At 40.8% G+C, this 23,300-nt stretch overlaps 1 protein-coding gene across 22 annotated transcripts in view; it reads right to left on the bottom strand.

Annotated features, from left to right (window-relative positions):
* Positions 1–22,825, bottom strand: part of ttn.2 (titin, tandem duplicate 2) — a 221,696-nt gene extending 198,871 nt beyond the window's left edge. For 13 of the 22 annotated variants that reach the window (XM_084909009.1, XM_084909013.1, XM_084909019.1 and 10 more), the window contains exons 1-10: positions 6,787–7,034; positions 6,268–6,509; positions 5,746–5,978; positions 5,497–5,661; positions 5,230–5,398; positions 3,447–5,143; positions 3,075–3,356; positions 2,725–2,991; positions 2,178–2,450; positions 1,819–2,082 (exon numbers count right to left, since the gene is read on the bottom strand). In XM_084909009.1, the coding sequence (XP_084765135.1) occupies positions 1,819–2,082; positions 2,178–2,450; positions 2,725–2,991; positions 3,075–3,356; positions 3,447–5,143; positions 5,230–5,398; positions 5,497–5,661; positions 5,746–5,978; positions 6,268–6,509; positions 6,787–6,957 (3,763 nt within the window). In that variant the 5' untranslated portion in view covers positions 6,958–7,034. Of the gene's footprint in view, positions 1–1,818; positions 2,083–2,177; positions 2,451–2,724; positions 2,992–3,074; positions 3,357–3,446; positions 5,144–5,229; positions 5,399–5,496; positions 5,662–5,745; positions 5,979–6,267; positions 6,510–6,786; positions 7,035–7,096; positions 7,246–7,353; positions 7,494–8,146; positions 8,345–8,437; positions 8,505–8,704; positions 8,964–9,701; positions 9,762–10,059; positions 10,303–10,819; positions 10,934–11,024; positions 11,259–13,316; positions 13,473–14,042; positions 14,119–14,205; positions 14,418–14,678; positions 14,759–14,928; positions 15,217–16,191; positions 16,396–16,501; positions 16,606–22,604 lie in introns of those variants that run through there. The other 9 variants (XM_084909024.1, XM_084909025.1, XM_084909026.1 and 6 more) reach the window with 4 other exon arrangements.
* Positions 22,826–23,300: the final 475 nt, after the last annotated feature.

The following is a 23,300-nucleotide window of genomic DNA, read 5'->3' as shown; positions in this document are numbered from 1 at the left end:
AATGGCTTTATGTGAAAAAGTAATTGCCCCGCTTGTTAAATCATTAATTAACTGATTAGCCACATATTTTGGAAAGCCAAGTTCAATAGTCACACCCAGGGCTAATTACCAACAGACCTGTTGACTAGGGTCCAGAATGAAAAGCAGCGCACATTTCGGTGCTTTATTTCGGTGCTTTTTTTTCCTGAGATGTGATACACTTTAGATTCTAGCCAATCATTTTACGTTTCCAAGGATAGTAGGCGGGTCCAGGTACGTACGTTGTTTTAGAGCAGAGCTACAGATTAAAAATGCCCAAAGCGAAGCGGTCAAAGTCTGGCTGTACTTCACAGCAAAAGATGCAAACTCAGCAGCCTGCAACAAGTGCTTTAAGGTGATACTGTGCAAAGGAGGTAACTCCTCGAATCTGACGACGAACCTGGCGACGTATAGCATTTTGTTAAAAGCCGAGAAATGCGTCGTATTTGATAGCTTGCTGCGAGACCTCACACCGAGCACATCTACTGCAGGTGTGGTGCCTGTTATCGGTCCTGGAGTTAGCAACATCCCCCAAAAACCCGAAGAGGAGAGTCCTGGCCCCTAGCCCTGCCAGTGTAGCAGAAATGATGAGGATGATTATGGCAGCAGCAGCCGTTCTTCTCTGCGTGAGGAGCTTAATGTTGTTCGTGTGTAATTTACGTTGAGTAGGCTAACCACGTTATTACATTAATGCACGTAAGGTGAACTAGCAAACACAGTCGTAGCTACATGCGGCTGTCTTCGTGTTTGATGGCAGATACTCCCTTCACCCTGGCCAAAAAGGCTAAAATGACCAAAGAAAAAGAGGGAAACAGCTAAACATGAGAGGTTTTTGGACAAAGTTTGTGTTTTTTCCATTGTTTAAGCACTGCTTCCAGCCAAGAGTGATGCCATAAATCCCCTATAGCTGCAGAAAAGGCTAACATTGTTATCTTTTTACATAAAAACAGCTAAACATGAGAGGTTTTTGGACAAAGTGTGTGTTCGCCATTCTTTAAGCACTGGTTCGAGCACCGTTTAAGCACCGGCACCATTTCAAAAGTACCGGTTTGGTACTGGTATCGGATAAAATCTAAACGATACCCATCCCTACTGTTGACAGACTCCAAGAAGGCACTGATTACTCTTCCAGGAGGTCACAAAAGAACCCAAAACAACCTCTAAAGAACTTCAGCCTTTTACAGCCACAGTTAAAGTCAGTGTTCAGGATTTAACAATAAGAAACATAAGTGCAAATATGGCATCCAAGGGAGACGTTGACTACAAAAGACACAGTTGACCAAAAGGCAAAAAACATTACAATGATTATGCACCCACACGGTGATCTGAAGCACTTTAGCAAATCCACCTTTAAACTGGTCAAAAAACAAAATAAAGGTTCAGGAGTCTGTCAAATCCAGTTAAAATCTGGACTGGGATCCTGTTGTGATGCTCTGGCGTGACTTTAAACAGACCATTTATGTTCAAAACCCCTCCAATGTGGCAGAGTTAAAACAATTCTACAAAGACGGAAGACAACATTCATACACAGTGATGTGGAAGATTCAATGTTTCATTGCAGTTCTTCCTGCCAAGAGTGGCCTTACCAGTTATTTGGTTAGGGTAGGCCAGATAGGTTTGGATAGCTTTTTGCCTTAACAGATAAAATCGTCATTTAAAAACTTTTAAAACTTTTGCGTTTACTTGGGTTATAATATTAAAATGTGTTTAATGATCTGAAATATTTAAATATGAGATATATGAAAAACAAAATCCAGAAGGTGACATATACTTTTTCACTGCACTAAAAATCTTTCTTACCTTCAACCGTCAGGCTACAGCTGCTGTCAACCTTGCCAACAACTAGTTTATAGTGACCCTGATCAGATGCAAAGGTTCTGGTGAAGACCAGCCGCTGCTTTGCTCCCTTTGCCACCATTTGGATTCGGTCACTGGGTGTCAACAGTTTGTCATTATGGTACCATTTGACAGAGCTGATGTCCTGAGCAGAGATCTTAGCCTCCAGGACAGCCTTTGTGCCTTCAATAGAGGATACATCCTTCAGTGGCACTACAATGTCAATAGCTGTAAGAAAGAGCAATAAGATGACAGTCAAAAGTCACAATTTTTTTAAACAAAATATTTTTAAGTTTATATTCAAACCCAATTCTAACTCTTACTTTGAACACTGAGTTTGCCTGAGGTGGAGATGTCCTGGGCAGGAACCACAAAAGAGTACAAGGCAGCATCTTCTGTGCTGATATTCTCCACCAGCAGCTTGTGAACCATCTTGTCAATGACAATGTGGATACGTTCCGAGGCAGAAATGGCCTGGCCGTTCTTCATCCAGGTTCCCTCAACATTCTCTTGGGAAAACCTGACCTCCAGCTGAGCAATATCACCCTCACAGACTATCAGATCAGTCAGGGGCTGCATCAGTGTCACTGGACGCACTGAAGGCAGAGGAACCCATTTCTTATTAGATTTTACCATTACTACCAGGAACAGTAAAATATGGAGTAAAATGTAAGAGAACAACCACCAGGTTGGGACAAGTGTTTTTTGACATCCCAAAAATACTAAGGTAAAAACATGCAATCAGAGAATTACCCAAAATGTTTCTCAACAGGTTAAAGTTGTGAAACAACAGAACGCTGTTGAAATACACTGATGAAAATTCTCTTGTTTGCCAGCAGCAATAACATGCACTTCACATTTTAAGCTTACATTTCATTTTTAGTGAGGCACTGGTCTTCAGATCACCGCATACAAAGGTGTATTTTCCCTGGTCCTCTTTCCTGACATCCTTGACAGACAAAGTGTGTCTTCCTCGACGTGACGATATGATGTATTTATTGCTGGGTGAGAGAACTTTGTCTCCAAAGAGCCAGCTGCCCTCAGCATCTTCACGAGATAACTCGACCTCAAACTCGCCAGCATAGGATTCTGGTACCTCAATGTTCTCCATGTGTTTGATGAGCTCGAGAGCAGCACCTGGATACAGAACAACATACCGAACCATTTTTATGTAATTTACAGGAACAGGACAGTTCCAGTGGATATTCTAGGTAAATTACCTTCCACGTGAAGCCTTGCACTCGTTCTTATGTTCTCATCATCTGCAATCACACAGGTGTATTCTGTGTCATCCCTCATTTCAATCATTAGCACAGATAGGAAGTGGACTTTTCTGTCAGAGTGCATTCTGTATTTGTCTCCTGAGAAGATCTCCATGTTGTTCTTAAACCATTTGACTCTGACGAAGGGTTCATTGGTTTCACACTCAAAGGTCACCATGGTATCCTTCTCCTTGGCGCTCGTATCCTCCAAGTGTTGGGTAAAGCTAACTGCTGTCTTGGCTGCAACAGCGAAATGAAGAAGACAAAAACAAATCAAGACAAAGAAAATTTAGCATGGCGCAGAAATGATTTTAGATGAACTTGCTTTACCTTGTACAAGCAGGAAGGCATGACTTGAGGACTCCCCAGCAATATTAATGGCCTTAACCATGATGCTAGCAGAATCTTGTGTTTCGACATCTCTTATGACCAATTCACATACATTGTCCTCAGGCCAGTACCAGTAAATACGGTCAGACTTTTCCAGCTGAATGCCATTCTTGAACCACTGACACTCAGGTTCTGGTCTACCAACTACTCTGACTCTGAAACGAACCTCATCCATTGGAGCAACAGTCTTGCTTGCAATGCGTTCCAGGATCTTGGGTGCTTCCATGCTGGGAGAGAGCAGGACCCGTTCAGGTTTTATTGTGGGGATAGTGAGTTTACCCTCTTCCTCCATCTTCTTCCTTTCAGCTTCTTCTTTCTCTTTCATGCGATGGAGCAGCTCCTCTTTAGTCTTCTTCAATAGGTCTTCATAAGAGTCATCCCTCTTGCGAGACTTAAGCTCTACAGCCGAGATAGACTCATAGAAACCCTCCTCTGTTCTGCGCTTGAACTTGCTCTTCAGTTCTTCAGACTCCTCTGAAGTTTTCTCATGAAGAATTCTCTGTGTCTTACGCAGCTTAACCACTTCCCTGTCTTGTGAAGCCTCACTAGGTCGGTCCATCTTCACAATATCAAATCCAATCTTGCCAGGCTCGTGTGTAGCCTCTGCAAGTTTTGGTTCTGGTGCACGACGCAGGACAGATCTAAAGTCTTCCCTCTGCTGGATCTCTAGCTTTACTGTGTGCTCAGCTGTTCCTAAAGGATTGTCAGCGACCACCCTAACCTCTCCTGAGTCATAGGACTTGATGTCAACAATCTCTAAATAGTAAATACCATCATAACGGAGTCTATATCTCTTGCTTTTGCGGATAAGTTGTCCGTTGAGGTACCAATTAACCTTTGGTGCTGGATAACCAGTTACTCTGCAGCGGAATCGTGCAATGTTGCCTTCCAGCACTCTTGCTGGTTCAGGAAGCAAGACAATATCAGGTTTTGTCTTTTCAGATTCTTCATCAGCGCCGACTCCTGCAGGTCCTCCCTCATGAGCCATGCGCTCAATCTCATCCATCCTATATGCTCCCTTCCTGCCTTCAGGAAGTTGTGTTTCCTCAACAAGTCCCTTCTCATCCTTGACAATCAGGGTGGCTGAGGTCTGGTCAACTCCAAATTTGTTTGTGGCTCTGCAAGTAATAACACCACTGTCCCTAGCATAAGCAACTTCATAATCAAGGCTGCAGTATCCAAATTCATTGACCATATGCAACCTATTAGCAGCAGCCAGAGGTTTGCCGTCATGCAGCCACTCCACTACCATATTGGGGTCACCAATAGGAGTGAGTCTACACTCAAAATGGGCTGGTCCAAAACACTTCATTCTGATAGATGTCAACTTCTTCTTGAATTGTGGTTTCTGTTGCTTCTCCTTGTCATAAAGATCACCCTCCTCCCACTGCTCTTGACCGTATCGCAAATGAAGCGGCTCCAACTCGGGTGCTGCAATCTCTTTAGCTTTGTAGGTTCCTCTAGGAATAATGAGCTTCCTCTCGGTTTGAGGGGCAGCAAAGTCCACCTCAACATTGACTCTGCAACGAGTGGTGTCTCTACCAGCCTTGTTGATGGCTGTAGCAGTGTACCAGGCGCTGTCTGAGCCTGAAGCAGATGGAATCTGGAATTTGGCTTCTCCTTTGGTGCCATCAATCCTGAAAAAGTAAAAGGCCACATATACTGAAGAAAGCATTTTTATACTGCTCTGAAAACAAAATATAAAATACTAGATATTACATACTTTATCTGTGGATGCTTGTGTGGGGTGATGATGTCACTGTTTTTCAGCCACACAATGTCTGGCAGGGGGTTTCCAATGGCTTTGACAGCCAACTCAACCAGAGTGCCCTGCTTTACAGTGATGTTTTTCAGCTTTTCAACAAATTGAGGACGTGCCAGGGTTTCTTGAGCTATAGATAGCAAAAAACAAAACAAAAAAACAACACAATGTCTACCAATATGATCTTTTGGTTAACTAAAAAGTTCAAGAGTGCTATATATCACTCACCATCAACAGTAAGAGTTACATTGAGAGATGCCCGTCCAGCTCTATTCTGAGCAACAACCGTCCACTCTCCAGAGTCTTGTGGTAGGGCTGGGACAATGATCAGGGACTGAGTACCATCCTCTTTAATCACTATCTTGTGTGTGTTATCATTGATCACTTGTTGTCCTGGGAAAAGAAGGGCAAAATTAGTTGACTGAGAGGGTGAATCAGGAAACAAAGGTAGACATCTGCTACCTTTTCTGTTCTTACCATTGTGGAACCAGTATGTGTCAGGCATTGGCCTGCCAACAACTTTCAAATCAAATCGGGCAGTTTGCCCCTCAGAACATTTTATTGAGGAGGGCTTCATGACAAATACAGGTTTGTATAGTCTTTCAAGCTGAGCCTCATCTGTTTCGTCAAATCGACGGGCAGGAGACTGTCGAGGAGATCGGCTGGAAGAACGCCCTGGGGAGCGGCTCAGAGAACGAGGAGATGTCGATCTGAGAAAGAAGCAGTGTCGTCATTTGACATGGCTGCAGTTAAAACAAATTTTAATTTAAAAAATGCAGTGGATAGAAGCTTTGAAAGCTTTTAACCTGATATTGTGTGCTTGTTAAAAGTGTGTGTATTATTAGTGTATTATTAAAGCACCACTATTATTCTGCTAGTCACCAATATTGTCTGCCTTTTTTAAAAGCTAAGCTATAAGCCAAAACATCCAACGTCCAGTTCTCATGGCGATATGTGATTTTCTTAATTTCTTTTTTAATTGTGCCATCATTAGATTACCTTATCCTCTGTACTGCTGGCTGTGGTGTGTATCTCTGCGGCGTTACAGCTTCGGATGGCTCCACATAAAGCTTTCCAGAGCTGACTGCATTTCCCTTCATGTTTGTGGCAAAAGCAGTGTACACGCCTTCATCCTCTGGCAGCACCACAGGCAGACGAAGACTGGCTCGCCCATCTTGAAGAACTTCAATTTGGTAACGCGCACCGGGCCTGATGCGCTGGCCATCTTTGTACCAGGCAATCTGGCACAACATGACAGTAGTTCAACAAAGCTGCTATAAAACTGTGAGACTGCGATGACTCGACAGAAAGCATGAAACATAGCTGTTTGTTGTACTGTCATATTTAAATGTTTCTCTTTACAGCAACGCTGGAATGGTATTTACAAAATAATAAATAAAGGCCAAAAACCTATATTTCTTGGCAAACCAAATTATTTATTATAAAGCATCACTCTGATATACCCAACTTTGGTTGGATGAGTGAAAGTTGTTTCACTATATGAATGTGTCTCAATACCTTTGGCAGTGGTTTTCCAACCATCTTGCAGTGGAAAGTGACTCCCACTCCCTCCATGATCCTGTAGTTTTTCACTGGTGTGTCAAAGGCTGGCTGCACTGCCTCCTCATCTGCTATAGTCACTACCAGCTCTCCGTCCTCTGCCACAAGCTCTCTGTAAGTAATTCTCATGATACACAGTTCAATCTTCTGTATTATCCTCTCCTCAAAGGCTGAAATGAGGAATTCCTGCAAAAATGATGGACATTAATTATGAACCGTAGATTGAGATCTGTTATCACAGCACTGCAAATGTTTATAGCACAAGTACCGTTTCTGAGACAAAGCTCATCGGGGTTATTGTTCTCCTCTGTTCCAATTCATACTGACTCACGACCACGGAGGGTTCCTGAACCACTGACGTAGTCACTTCAGTTTTATATGTTACATCGTGCTGCTTCATATGTGCTTCATATTCCTCTGTAAACACAGATACGGATACGGAGATAAAGCCAGACACATCTTTTTAAAGTGATTTTTAAAGAAAGTCTAAAAACACTGCAAAAAACAAAAAAAGGATGCCAGTACCTTCTTCCAACAGGCTGGTGGAAGCTGAAGCTTCTCCTTGGGGATTTTTAGCAAAGATGGAGTATTCTCCGGCATCGTCAGCAAAGGTCATCGAGATCTCCAGTTTACATTCTCCAGTTTCCTTGTAGGCAACTTTGTATCTGATAAGAAAACCAAAACAAGCTAGTGCCCCATCGTCACAGCATGATTTCAAGGCTCAATAACAAATTGTTCTACCTTAATATTTGGTTTGTCACTGCCATTACTTACAAAGTAAAGTGGATTTTTATTTAAAAAACAAAAAAACTATGTGTTAGAGAGTGTACAACGTACAAAAGACAATGATAGCTAGCTCCAGTTAAGCAAAACCACAAAAAACATTAGCCGGTGATGTAAATATGTCTTTTCAAAGACACTAACCTGCTTTGCAATAACATGGTCATCAGAGGACCACTGTTAAAAGGACCTCATAAAGAAAATATCTGAACTGCTAAATACAGGTAAGTTACCTACATGTTAATAAAGATCATTATCACAGTTGTGGTAATTATTAAGGTCTGATCTAAAACATTAAAAATATTGCAAACATTACAAAAAAGCTGACTCATAACGGAGCAGGACTATAACTGTTCCTGTTTGTTCCACAGATAGGAGATGAAATCAAAGAGATCAAATACTTATTTCACTCAGTGACATGCAAATCAATAGATTTCTGGTTGATATCTGTCTCTGTTCATTTCTTTGCAAGTCAGCAAACTCAGATATTCAGCAGGGGATCCATTTTTTCCTGTATGTATTTTATAATCTGTATCACCTGTATCCAGTGGTAAGCAGCACGCCATTCTTCTTCCAGATAATGTGAGGTCTTGGATTTCCTCCAACCTGGCATTCAAACACAACACTTCCTCCCTCCACTAGCTTCTGCACAGTGGGTTTCTTGATGAAGAACGGAGCTGCAGGTTCTCCTGCACTCAGCTCTGTCACTGTCTGCAGCTTTGTTTCAGCTGCAACACTGAAGAGGAGCAATAGCTTTATCAATTCTGCAGCTTTGGATTCTTACATGACTATAAATCTGCAAAGAATGAATCTGACTTTTACAACTCACGTTTTTTCTTGTGTGATTGCAATTTCTGTGACAGCTGTTTCCTCTCTGCTTTCGATTTCTTCTGAAACTACAAGAGAAAGTGAAAGTCAAATTAGTTTGTATAAAACTTGATGATGTGTAGTTTAACATGTTTTAGCATGAATAAAGTTTTAGCATGACTCTGTTGTGTTCATCAATTTTCAAGTGTACCAGGTGACTGCAGGCTCATGCAAAAATCCAGTTGTTTTTCTCCTCTACAGTATATTCATTTCCATACAGTATAGATACCTTTCACAAGCAGGTAGCAGGAGGTGCTCACAGTTCCTGCTTCATTGGTGGCAGTGCAGGTAAACCGGCCACTGTCTTCAGCAAATGCCTCACGAATAATCAGCCTGGCAAATCCGTGCTCGTAGCTGATCTGGAAGTCAATGGAGCTCTCGATCTTGTAGTCCTCCCTGAACCAGATTATGACCGGGGAAGGGTGACTGCTGATTTTGCACTCCAAGGTCACTGACTCACCTTCGGTTACAGTCAGGTTCTTCAGTCCCTGAAATAGTCATAAAGAAGTTTACAGGATGTACGGCAATTTTACATCACTTTTATATTCTGAAGACAAAAAGGCCTACTAGGAGTAAATAGTGATCACAATACGCTCTTTAACTCACACGTTAAAATGTCCTCGTCTTGTAATATTGTCAAAATTAAAGACATGCTGAAAACTAGTTCATGCATTTGTTACTTCTAGGCCAGACTAATGTAATTCCTTATCAGGCTGTTGTATAAGCTCTGTTAAATGGTTAAAAATTGATCCTAAATGCTGTAGCGAGAGTGCTAAGGGAGAGAAAGAACGATCATATTTCTATAATATTATGTTGTGAATTGTTTTCATGTTCTCGTACATTATTGGGTTCACTTAGCAAAAAATGCAAAAATATATTATTTCTTACACTGAATGTAAAATAGATACATTTGAATCACAAACTGTAATTATGTAGTATTATTATGAAAACTGATGACAGGAAGAGCTTTAAATGTTGCTACCTTCAGTGGCTGTTATGAAGTCAGATGCAGCACTTTGTACAAGTGAAATGATCAGTTATCTTTTAAAGTTTTCACTACAAAACATGTTACCTTACATTCATTGGGTCTTTCCTTTTGATAAAGTGTATGGTTAGGGCTGGATCAGGTTTTCTCTCTGATATTTAAGGTACATTCTTGCCAACTAGCTCTTTATAAATAAGCTGAATTTAATTGGAAACAGGAAGCAGATAGGAAAAGTACTCACAGCAATAAGAGTGGGTGGAACAACAGGCTCCTGGGATCTTGTAGGCACTGCAGCCACCTCCTGCAGAAACCAACAAGGCAACTTAAAAATTGTCCCCCAAAAAACAAAGTATGGGGTTCTGTTAGAATAAAGGGAGAAAACAGGTTAGAGTAGACAAAAAACCATATAAAGAGGACAGAGGGATGAAGGTGAAGCAGCAAAGACAGGAATAAGAGGAGGAGGATTCTTCATGAGGCAGGTGAAAGGCAGCGTATCAGTTGCTGCTGCATTAAGATAGGTAGAAGAACTCAGGTGAACATCCACACAGGATTAAGTTGAGGAACGATAGGAATGATAGCAGTGAGGACATCAGACCAACCTGAGGCTCCCATTCCTCAAATTCTTCCTCACTAAACGCATAAGCGCCTCTGCTGTCAAGTTGAGTCTTATATCGCACATCTCTGAACGGTGGTGGGAAGGGCTCAGGTATCACATGAACCTCCACCGCCGCCGCCTGTCGAGACGGACTGGGAGATTTGACTGGCTTGATGATCTTTCTGGGGGTTGAAGGGGAGGATAGCTCTTTGTGCAGTGTAGCGATGGCAGAGCCAGCAAGGGACACCTGATCAGCCAATGAGAACAGCATTAACCATCACACACAGATAGTGAGTCCAAATTCTGCTGGGGATTAGTGAGCAAGAGACACTGAACCTAAACAGGAAATCTAAACCAGCTAAAAACGGACTAAAAGTGAAACAGGTTGAGAAACAGCAACTGTTTCTTTGCTGTGACTGATTTAATCCGTGAGGTGGGATTATCTGATGATAGCTGATTTAGATGGTTTTTCCACGAGGTGACTGCTTCATCTATTCTACAGACTACTACTCTGAACCAAAACACAAAGTCATATCTAAGAAAAAAAGAACAGTGTTACTATTGCTGTTATATAATAACCACAAACTATAGCTAGTGGATGTTATGATGGGGTAGTCCTCAAAAGAAACAAATGCTGTGGTAGGATGGATGATACTGTGAGGACGGGATCAACGGGGATTAGACTGAAGGAAAACTGTATGTTAAGATGTTCACATTCAAATGAAGGTTTTGGGACGACGATGGCCTCAAGCTGTTCTTCTTACCTCATGTCTAGGTTCATGTTTAGGAACAGAAACTTTAGAAACTGTGAAATGTGGAACTGGGGGCTGGACGACACCAGTGTCCACACAGGAGAAGATTTCTGTTGTTCTCTGAATCTGGAGTAATCAACAGAGTGTGTTAGGATAGTTGATGCTCCATATCATTAAAATGAGACGTAAGTAACTGAATTCAGGGAACTCGTCCAACCTGAGAGACCTGGACTCTGTGCTGCTCTGCAGACACAGCAGGCTCAGTAGGAAGTTTTTTTGTTGCAATAACTTGTTTCTCTGCAGTTGCTGCCGCCTGTTGCTTTATCCTCAACTCCACATCCTCCTCTTCCTCTTTCCGACCACCCTCCCCATGCACAGGCTTGAGGACACGAGCAAGGTCAACAGCGGCCACCACTGTAGCCACTGCCTCAGCCTTTTTTTCTCCCTCATCCTGAAGACACAACAAGCAGCACACACATCTCAGAGAAGACAATGCTCCACCAAAAGCCTTAAGGACTGAAAAAAACACGACAAATAAAGCATCCATAAAGTCACGCAACACAGAAGTGAAATATCACGCAGTCTTCTATCCAAGATTCACAACTTGAGGTTCAGTATATTGTCCAAGGATACTTTGCATGCAGATCGGAGCAGCCATGGATCAACTCATCATACTTCCAGTTATTAGATGAGCTGCTCTACCATCCTGATCTGCAGTCACCTAATGAATTAAATGCATAAGATGGCTGTGGGAAGACACAAACCCAGGGCACTGTCGCAGGAACTCTAGCCCTCAGTATGTGGGTCATTTTCTCAACAAGGTGACCAAACACTCTCTCTTTATCCTGAGCCAAAAACTTCTTATGTAAATTATGCAGTGCTGGCTATTTTAATAATTGTGATTTGTACAGCACTTTGTGATTTTTTTGCCTGTAAAAAGTGCTCTATAAATAAACTTTTCTTATTTACTAGAATGTCAATAAACCTGCTGTGTATGGTTAAAATGGGACCTTCCTTTTTTCTCTTATCATTGCTGACTAGTGCAGCGTCTAAACTTTAACAGTCTTATTAAGAGATCAGATTACCTCTTAGCTTTGAGGGGCAGATGTCTGTTGCACTGTGGGGTGGCTGTAGCTCAGGTGGCAGAGCGGCTCAGCCACTAACCAGAAGGTCGGTGGTTTGATCCCAGGCTGCTCCCGTCTGCATGCCAAATATCCTTGGGCAAGATACTAACCCCATGTTGCTCTCCGATGCATCCATCGGAGTGTGAATGTTAGATGCTTAGAAGTGCTTGTGTGAATGGGTGTGATTGGGTGAATGAATTAGCTGTATAAAGCGCTTTGAGTGCTCGGATAGAGTAGAAAAGCGCTATATAAGAACCAGTCCATTTACCACTGTAATTACCCTTGCTGTTCTACGTGCACTACATGTTTTACAGCCGCATTAAAGAGGAACATGGCGAGTGGGAGTCAGCTGGCCTGGCGTTAGCCGATAACTCCCAATTTAGAGCTGAGCAAGAAAAATATGCAGGACAAAAAGTTACACTTGAAGCATCAAAATGATCGTCCACAAACCAATGAATGTAGTAGCTACATCCATCTTTTTATACAGTCTATGGTTACAGCATGTGATGTTCACACTGCACAGCTGTTGTTTACAATACAGAATGCGTTATCCATCTTTGTACTGCAAGGCCAGCTGTTCAGTCTCAACTCCTCCGGTCAGACTTTGTCTCGGAGCAACATACTACAAACTGCCCCTGATGCACCACTAAATGTGAATCAGTGAAAATGGTTTGTAATTTTAAGCTTTTTATATATGTGTGTGGATGTGTGGTTGACTGAATGTAGTGTAAAGCACTTTGGGGTCCTTAGGGACTAAGTAAAGCGCTACACAAATACAGGCCATTTACCATTTATGCCTACAAACTCAATTCTAAAAGATCTCACAGAAACGTTTGCAAACTGATTTAGAATTTTTCAGCCACACCTTCTTAAAAAGAGCTTTGTTTTTTCTTTGGATTGAACATACATTTTTCAAAACTGACCCTTTTGCTGCCCAGAGCTTGATTGTTACTGATATTATCTCTATGATGAGTTCAATTCGATAAATATGATTTTAAGGTTATGAGTGAATTCAAAACAGTAACAATGTCCTGAAGGAAGACTGGGTCAAAATGACAAAGAGTCACACTTTGGCAAACAGGATAATCACATTGGAAGCCACAGCTAATAACCAAGAAAGGACAAAGTTGCATTAAAAGAAAATAAATGAAGAAGACAGAAAGAACAGAAAATAAATGCATGTCCACTTTACATCCAATACATCGGCACAGCTGGGCCAACATGTTCACAACATAAAAGTTAGTGATGTTAGTTTAAAAAGCAAAATTAAAAACAGAGTATTTGTCCGTGTTCATTCTGCAGTCACAAACAAAACCCACTAACATGTCAGGTTGGATGTACTGATTGAGTTGAGTTAACCAGCATGCAGGCTGTACCACTCTCACCTCTCTGGTGGCAGCCACCTGCTGCTCCCAGTGCTTCTCCATGTGAAGCTGAGTGGTGCTGCTGACAGCGGTCATGCTTGCCATGCTGGTATAGCTCGCCTCAGTCGCGTAGTCTCCCTGTTTCCAGGGCGGCAGAACCTCTGCAGAGGTAGATACCTGCAAGTAGACGATTGAGGTTACGCTTTATCTAACACACGTTCAAAAAATGAAGGTCTGCAAATTTTAACAGCAATTGTTGTGTGTGTGCTTTGAGAGACAGATCAAAGCCACTTTATGAACCAGTTTTCAAACTTTATTCATTGTGTTTTATTTTTCCTCTGTATCCTGATGTTACATGTGATCTCCTGCAGATTTTCATGTTGCCTCTAAAAATTGTTATTACTATTGCCAAATGCTGTCATTTCAGTTACATCATATATACATATATACTTTCTAACAGTAACTTACACCCTGCATCTCTGCAGGAAGACAAGAATAACAATACCAGAGAAAACAGGACTGTTCCATCAGTGATCAATAATATTTGTACAAAAACTAGCTGGTATTCAAAATTAGAGTCACTAATTGTGTTGCTACCCCACACCTGAAGATGGCACCTAATACAGTTAAATACATGGAATATGCAGCATTTCATGTTTTTTTTGGTATTTGCTGATGAGCAAACTGAAAAGCCAAACAAACCGAGACATGTACAAGTGAAAGTAGACTCCAGATAGATGCTCTGACCTGTTTCCTGGTCATGATGGGAGACTTGACTGGTCGGATGGGAGAAACAGACAGTTTGGTGGATGGAGACACTGGTCTGTAGACGACAACAACACGTAGATCAGTCAGTTCATGTAGTCAATTTAGATGGCCACCTGCCTTCACTGAGATCACAGTTGTATACCTGACAGGTGTCGGTGTTGGCCCTTTCACATGTCTGACAGGCGAAGGGGACTGCTGACGTCCTGCCGTCACCTTGGAAACATAGGACGGCGGGGACTTGGAGGTCGGCTTTGGAGGAACCCGTGGGGGGGTTTTATGAGCCAAATGCTGAGTGATCATTCCTTCTCCTACATGGATCTCCCTCTTAGTGGAGGCCTGGAAACTAGTCTCCACCTTCAAAAGGGGAAATTTTTATATTTACTAAGAAATGAGATATGAACATGACCTTTAAACATTAATTCCACACTCTGTTACTTTTTCATGTATTTTTTTTTAGCAGACTTTATGATCAATACTGTCAACATAACATGACAATCAGGCAGAAGTACCTGAATAATACTGGGAAAAGAAATATTTACTATTTAAGAACTAGGCTTTCTACTTTAATCAACTTAAACTCAGATAATTGTTCCCTAGAACACTTGGTTGTCTCACCCTCTGTACTCTGCTCTGGGAAGCCGTTATTTGGGATGTGGAAACAGTCTTCAGTTTCTTAGCTGGCACAGCTTCCTCACCTGCAACAACAATAAAAATGAAAGTTTAGGTTGATTAATTATGGTAAATTGTCATTTAACACATATTAAAAACTGGAGTATTCAATTATTATGAGGATTATGCATGTCCACATAAAATATTTTGACCAAACTTGATGTATTTGAAGAATTAATTAAACTGTGGTGCTTACCCTGAACTAGCAATTCAGCAGTGGAGGTGGCCCGTCCGCTGTTGTTGGTGGCAGTCACAGAATATGTCCCAGAGTCCTCTGGGAAGGCTTCAGCGATCAACAAAGTATACAGGTCTCCATCTTGGAGGATCCTGAAGTCGGCCGAGCTCTGAATCTCGGCCCCTTCTCTGTAGAACTTAACAGCTGGTGTTGGGATTCCTGTCACTCGCACATCCAGCCTCACCTGGCTGCCTTGTCTCACTGTTAAACTCTGAAGTCTTTGAAGGAAATTTGGAGGCGCCGTCTCCACTGCAGAGATAGAAGATTAGCTTGATTTTAATGCTGACCTGCCCTTACCAAGCAGTAACCTAACTAAAAGCACCAAAGACTAATAAACAAAAATGAAGAGTTCTAATCTGGTAACTGCAGTTTACATCCATTTCTGTGCAGATAACAAATCTGCTATAACGACGTGATGCTGTCGTGTCAGTGTGGACCAAAAACACCTGCTATCTCATGAAAAACTGAAAAATGGAAAGAAATTGAAAACAAAAGGGAACCAGCCTGGTACTAGAAGTGTCTCTGTGTACATAATAAAATGAGTCCTGATGTCTTTTATATTATCGTTAATAAATTAAAATCAATGATTCAGACCTCAGTGGGTTTGAGTTTGTTAATAACTTTATGCAATGATATGCTGCAACAGCTGCATCTATACTGAGTTTATCACTGGATTAAGTTACAGGACCCCCCACCCCACCCCACCCCCCTGTTAAAGACCAGCAGGATACATTTAGACTGGCACTAACCCACAGAGAGTTTCAGGATCTCATCTAAGATTCACTTTACTGTAGCTTAGATGTAGCAACATTAATTATTTGTTTTTGGATGTATTTGTGCCTCTGTTGCTTTTGGTGGTATTCCTTTATAATACTGCCATACTGATACTGCCGTTGGTTTACACATTCAGCAACGAGCAAACAAGCAAACTGCAAACTGATAATGGAGATGATGGAGAGTTGTACTAGAAAGGTAAGGTATAAGAAATGAATGAATTAAATCACGTTGGTTTTAGAAAACTTGGCCTGTTGGACCTTGAGGTTGAGGTCTGAGAGCAAACCATTCTTTCACAAATGTTTGTAGAAGCAGCCTGAATGCTATAGGAGCCAGTGACTATGTAAGTGATTGGAACACCTGAATTCAGTGATTTGAATGGGAAAATACTTCAGTGTATGTTTCCTGTGTTTTCCCAGGTCACCGGTGTCCCAGCCTCCCTGCTCTCACCTGTAACGAGGAGTTCAGCGGTGCTTGTGGCTTGTCCAGCTCCGTTCGTGGCTCTAACAGAAAACCTTCCGCTGTGTGCAGCCGTCACAGCAGGAATCCTCAGAACAGCGCGGCCATCGCTGAACAAGATCTGTATACCTGGCAGAGTGGTGGTGGAAAGAACCTGGCCATCGCGGAACCAGCTCACCTCGGGAACTGGAGAACCTGTGGACGACAGAACAGTACTATTTTGAAGCGATCGGGGAATATTTGACAGTCACAAATGGTCGGGTTCAACATGTGAGTCGGTTCAGTCTGGAAGCTGTCTTACCACTAATTTGAGCCTCAAACGTCGCGGCACTACCCTCAAGTGCCACGACGCTCTGTAGCGGCTGTGTGAATGTCGGTGCTTGTGTTGACATGTTGGCTGGCACCCTACACACAAATAAGACAAAGACACAGTCAGTGGACACGTCAAACAACATCAACAAATTAGTGCAGCATAAAATGAAACGTCCTTTCAAAGAATTGTTGGCATTACCCGGCAGCAAATATCAGTATCACTCCACATCATGCTCGGAAGTGGACATGAATGAGAGGAGTCAGTCCAGAGAGATAATAAGGTCTACTCTGTAAGACTGCTCCAGTTCAGCTCAGCAGTTTTCAGCCTCTAACTATTGTTGTGAGAGACCTTTGTTTTTAGCTTTTTACAGTTTGGGAGAAAATTAAGGAGTCGTCTTTAACCCTGTAAGACCCAACCCATCAAAAAATAGCCAGCCATGTTTATTAACCCTTATAAACAAAATCCACAAGTGTATTTATTTTTTGCTATATCATGTTGTGTATGATATATTTTGTTCTATATTTATTATATATTTTTATCGCATGTCATATATTGGGTGTTTTTGGCAACTTTTTGGTAACAACAATGTTAATTTTAGACAAAAAAAAAGAGTTTTGTCCGTAACATTTTGAAATTATGGCAAGTATTGATCATGTTGATGAGATCGAGGTCTCAGAAACTCAAAGGGCATTATAGGGTTAAGACTTGAGATTTTCTTAGTTTAACTCACGAGTCCAGATGATTTTTAGAAATAGGCTCTAACTATTTTTGTTTATAGACATAATTCATGGTTTGTACCTTTTTATTGAATTGTCCACAGAGACAGGGCTGTAAAGCACAAATCTAAAGCTAACTTTACCTTTACATTGGAAACAGCAACAAAGGGCGATGACTTTGGGGTTTTTTCATGCTGTCAGTCAAACCAGCACGACTTCAGACAAGCTGTCGTTTCCAAAGTTAGTAAGATGGCTTTTACTTCAGTTTGGACATCTCAAAGGGAATCACCACTGCAGCAGAGTTTTACCCAATAATGCAGTGACAGGAGTAATACTGTAACCTTCACATGTGAGTCCTATGAGTTTAAGGTGCATTGTGGGTAATATAGGTGATATGAAGAAAGACACATTTGGATGTGCAGAACAACGTTACAAGCATTACGTTCGTCTATAATCTGAGTGAAAAATATATTTCAGGATGAACCTTTGCATATTCTGTACCAAATACATGTCTTTAATATTTCTTATCTGCAAAAATGAAGACATCTTCCTGTGTTTAGGTAACAACCACAGATGAATTAGATCATCTCCACTCAGAATGTCTTTACAGAGTTTGCCCATCAGACAGTACACAGATACACAGCATCAGTTTTTAAATATTCAGATGTGACCACAACAAATATCTTTCAGCACTCTATGAAACTACACTATCTTTGTCTTCATTAAACTGCATCAAATATCCCACTGCTGCTCACTCCAGTAAACAAAACATATGTAAAAACACAAACAGCTGTATCTGAGGCTCTGTAGATGTTGTGTCCATAGCTTCTCTTTGATGGTTAGTGTGCTGACAGGAACTCTGCTGAGTTTATTTTAGGAGCGACATCCCCAGATGTAGTCCAGGCTCCTTAGAGTCTGGCTGATAAACCACTAGCTGATCAGGCAGATCAGAACACCAGTTTAAAACTGGGAAACTGCTCTCAGGTTTCAGTTCGTTCAGTAGACTGGGCTGTGATTTTATGATAGTTTGCTTTTCCTCAGGGTTTTTATCTAATAATTGAACTTTTTTGTAAAAAATGAAATTGTAAAATTTTACATGTTTACTTTACAGATTCTTAAAGGAAAGCCACAGCAGTCGCCTCAAGGTGTTATATATTGTGAGGTAAAGACCCTTTAATAGCAGAGTAAAGGCTGTATTTTACAAATGTGACTCTAGCCATTGCTATCAGCCACTTGCATTAACAGGAAGTTTGAAATGAGAAGTTTCTTAGTGCCACTTTCGGATTAATAAAGGCATTTTCCAGCCCACAGTCACAGGCATTATGTCTGAGTTCATGTTTGTAAGGGTGGCTAGCTCACTTAGCATTGCTTCGTCTTGGATTCTCATTCACGAGTTGTGGGAGAGTGGAAGCAAAACAGCTGCTGGTAGTCACCAAACGAATACTGTTGCTGATGCCTGCATTGGAAATGAACTTCTAAACTTCCCGGGCTCAAAAGGAGCCAAATTAGGTAGCTGTTACGTATGACTGCATCCTGCACGTTTCTCAGGTTTGTGTCCTGTTTATGTCCAACCAGTGGGAAACCCAGCTGGGGGCACCAAGGGGGGCTGGTGCCAATCCCTGGACAGATCACTGCCAACAAAGAGACAGGCAGCAGTTCACACTCTTCCATGATCTTATACTTATTTCCTGAACACGTTTGCTCTTAAAGTTAACTCCAGTCTGAGAGCGTGAATCTTGAGCTGCTTCTGCTCAGCTGTGCTGAGAATCATTAAAGCGATGGTTGGGACCTTCAGTCAACCAATCAATTACCTATTTTAAGTGATATCGACTTTAATAGCAGGAAATTAACTAGGCAACCCCCCCCTCCCCCCACACACATATTTTTCAAGTAACCTATATTTGACAACAGCATAACAAAACTGAAAATTCTGTTTTTGCTGTGCCACCCCCCCATGTGGCCACCCCTACGAAAAAACTCTGCAGGTGCCCCTGAACCAGGCTAGTCCCGGATCACGGCAGAAAGTTTAGTAAAAGCACTGAAACTACAGAAACTACAGAGAAAGTGTTTTTCACAGCACCACTCATCAGTCAAATATTACTCTGCTGCTTTAGGAGTGCCTCAGTATCCTTCTGAAGAAGGTAGTAGAAAGTCACACTTACACGAACAACATGGTAAGAATTACATTTGTTTGTCTAACCAGGCTGAATACATTTCCTATTTGAGCTTCATTTTCTTCACATTAATTATAATTAATTCTGTTTCAGGCAACATCAGAAGATCAATGTCAACGATGTGCTTTATATTATTTAGAAACTGTTCACACTATTTAATGAACTGTCAATAAATCAGTAGACTGGAGTCAGCATGGGCTGTAAAACTTGACCTAGTTTGACTGATCAGCGACATTCCCGTCACACAGGAATTTGTCCCACTGCCTGAAGGGGAAACTTACGGATTTTGTTTGTCTTTATCAGTGTTTTGGCTTTCATTCGTTGTCAGCAGCATTCACTGGCACTGCTAAGCTCTGCCTGGCGTCTTACTGGCCCTTTTTGGTGAAACTGGCTCTGACTGGTCTTGACTGGCACTGGAGTCCTCCTGGATCTGGTCCAGGCCACCTGAGAGTTTTGTCAACTTTACAATGCACAAAGACTGACAGCTGTTGCTGTTGGAGGCATGAAATAACTCCCATTCTGCACAGCAAAATCTCCAGTGTTAAATTAACACTAGAGAGTGTCTATATGGGTCCACACCTCTGAGTGTTAAATACAACACTGTTGAGTGTTAAATTAACACTTTTGACAGTGTTATATGTTTAAAAGTAACCTAGTCAGTTTTGAAGATTAACAAAGACTAACACTGAGCAGTGCTGATTTTCTAACACTGGAATATTTCTAACATTTTGAGTTATTTTCCAGTGTTAGAAAATCAGCACTGCTCAGTGTTAGCCATTGTTAATCTTCAAAACTGACTAGGTTACTTTTAAACATATAACACTGTCAAAAGTGTTAATTTAACACTCAACAGTGTTGTATTTAACACTCAGAGGAGTGGACCCATATAGACACTCTCTAGTGTTAATTTAACACTGGAGATTTTGCTGTGTGGTTATTAAGGTAATTCAGCTTCAACAGTTGCTGAACTGCAGAGCTGCTTCAGTGACAGACTGCTGCATCCTCGATGCATGAAGGAGCGTTTCCGCAGGTCCTTCCTCCCTGCAGCTGTCAGACTGTACGATCAGAACTGCTCCCAACAAACATAGATGTTTAAGTCAGCGCTTATCAACCGGTTCACATTATAACCTGGTTTGCCTCTTATCTGTATTTAATTTTATTTAATTTAATAACGGTACAGCACTCTGTTTTTGGTAACCATTGTCCTCGATGTAAATATGTAAAAAACTGTGTATGTTTCTGTTCTGTGTCCTGTGTACTGTTTGTTGTATATGTGTCTTTCTGGCTGCTGTTACACCCAAATTTCCCCTTGTGGGACAATTAGAGGATTATTCTATTCTACTCTATTCTATTCTATTCTAACTAGTCGAAAAATCTCAAGAAAACAAAAAATGGTGAGCTTCAAATCAGAAAATAAAGAATCATTTCAACATAAAGACATCAATAATTTTATTTGATATGTTATGATGTGTTGAATTATCTTATTGCCGTAACCATGGAGCTAAAATTCTTAATCTCACTTTGTAAGGAGAATGGGCCATTAATAGAATTAATTTTTAAATGTTTATTTTTTTATTTTTTTATTTTATTTTGTAATTTAATAATTGTTAGTCGATTAGTTTTCCAGGCCATCATCCCAACAACACAAAAAAATAATTTCATTTCCAATTGTAAAGTTTCATTTGTTTCCTTCACGCTAAAGATGAACATCCGAATATCTGACAGTTCATTCTAATTAATCTGATCTTTTGAATACCATAAAATTTACCATCCAGAGAACCACAATGTTAATATTTATTATTTTAATAACCACATTAATAATATTATATATAAAATCATATATGTATAATCATAAAAGAGTAATATATTTTATTATTTTAATTATTTTATTTAAAATTAGTAAATAATTAACAATTTATATTAATCATTGTGTAATAAATAACAAAAAGGACTATCCCAAGCCCCTAAAAACATTACGTGAATAAAAACACAAAGACATATATATGTTTTACTTTTAAATGATTAACATGAGTTTTTCAACATTTTTAAACCTCTTAAGAAACATGTTCTCATCTTTATATCATGTGGAGTAATAATATCATAACAGTTATGATGTGGGACCTACTGAACAATAACAGCATGATATAGCTAAACAGATGACATGAAACACTGAACATGCACATGATGCACATGATGTCACAGTTCAGAAACTGAGCCCGAGGCAAAGCCGACCAGCAAGGGGAGCGTTTATAACACATTAGTTACACTCTCACTCCTCCAGAGTTCAGACGGTTTGGACTGAAACGTTCGTTTGCTGCTCAATTTAAAATCCAAAATTTAATAAAATAATGATGAGACTTAAAGCAGCAATAATAATGTAAACAATGAATTATTATTATTTTACAATCATTTCAGCTTTAAAAGCAGAAATAAGATGACTCGCTAATAATTCTTAGGATTATTACGTTTTCTGTGAAAACTGAGTCCTGCTTTCTATTTAACTTTATTCATTTGTATTCATATTATATGCTTTTTATAAACAGTTAAAATAAATTACTTTACAAAGTAAATATATTTAATGCAACAACAAAAACACTTAACTCAGATTTTATGTACTTTTTAAAATTGCAAATCAATGTTCTTGGGCTGTTTCGTTATAGGACACGTCTGGAAACATCTTAAAAGCAATGACAGCGTAAATGAGCCAAATGCAAGAACCTCCACTTGAAAAATAAAACACAAGCTCAAAACATTAAATTAAATAAATGATATTAAATTTATTGTAAATACATTTAATAAAACTAAAATACAAACTCGGCTCAGCTGTTGACTATTCTCTGCTCTAAAATAAAAGCTTCCTTGAAGTGTTGCTGCAGCCAGTCACCACCACCCCAACTCGTGCCCGGGGGTTGGGCGCTAAAGCCAACGACTAAAAATATCACCACCTCCAACCCAACACATCTCAGTTTGATTGACAGGCACCATGTGGCACATATCTGGAGGGGCAACTGATAGCCCTGCTGCTGATTCCCTTAAAAAGCCATCAGCCACTCAGCTGGGATCCAATCTGATGTTCTCAGCGGCTATTCTGGGATGCCCTGCTCTAACCTTCAGCTAAAAAAATATAAAAAGATCACTTTGTCTGGTTCTCCGTTGGAGCTCATTAATCACAACAGTTTAAAAAACTTTAAAGACACTTACTTGTCTGGACAAGGATGCCTGGGAAGCCCAGATTTGGGCGCTCAGCAGGAAATCTAAAATCTTTATCCAGAAAACGGAGTCAGAAAATCCAAAAGGGGAACAGTTGAGCCTCAAAGGAACCCCAAAGAAAAAAACAAAACTACAGGCCTACGCCGCCGTGTAGTTTTGTAGTTTTCCTCGTAACAGCAGTCCCTCCAGCCGAGGCGTCCAGGCTGGGAACGCTGACTCTGCTCAGGGCAGCTGGTCGGCCGATTGAGGCCTTTATACTGCTGTGACATCACACAGGGCACCACATGACATTGGTCAGCTCTGTACAGCAATGCAGGGGATTGTGGGAGGAAGGGCAGACATTTTATGCAACTCGTCACACCTGTCAGCTACTTTACTCAAGGCAGCCTCTTCCTCACTGTATGTGCTTCAAAGAATCAGGAGATTTGTTTGAAAGTTGAGGTGTTACCAAAGTCATCGATAAACTCAATCTGATCATCTGATCAATGCCAACCTTCCACGTTTCTCTGCAGATAGGGTGGGGGGCTCATCTGATGGTGACTCAGTAGTATAATACAACGTTTGCTCTTTTATCTCTTGCTAACAAACACCTGGATGTTGATTTTTCTTATCACTATGTGAATGCATTAATGTACTTCACAATCAGTTGAAGAGGCTTTTCAGATGTATTGTATTGATTTTATCTTT

Source organism: Perissodus microlepis, chromosome 16, assembly GCF_051167445.1.
Source record: "Perissodus microlepis isolate ML-2025 ecotype Zambia chromosome 16, ASM5116744v1, whole genome shotgun sequence".
Classification (NCBI taxonomy): domain Eukaryota; kingdom Metazoa; phylum Chordata; class Actinopteri; order Cichliformes; family Cichlidae; genus Perissodus; species Perissodus microlepis.
This window is presented reverse-complemented; position numbering and strand designations above follow the sequence as displayed.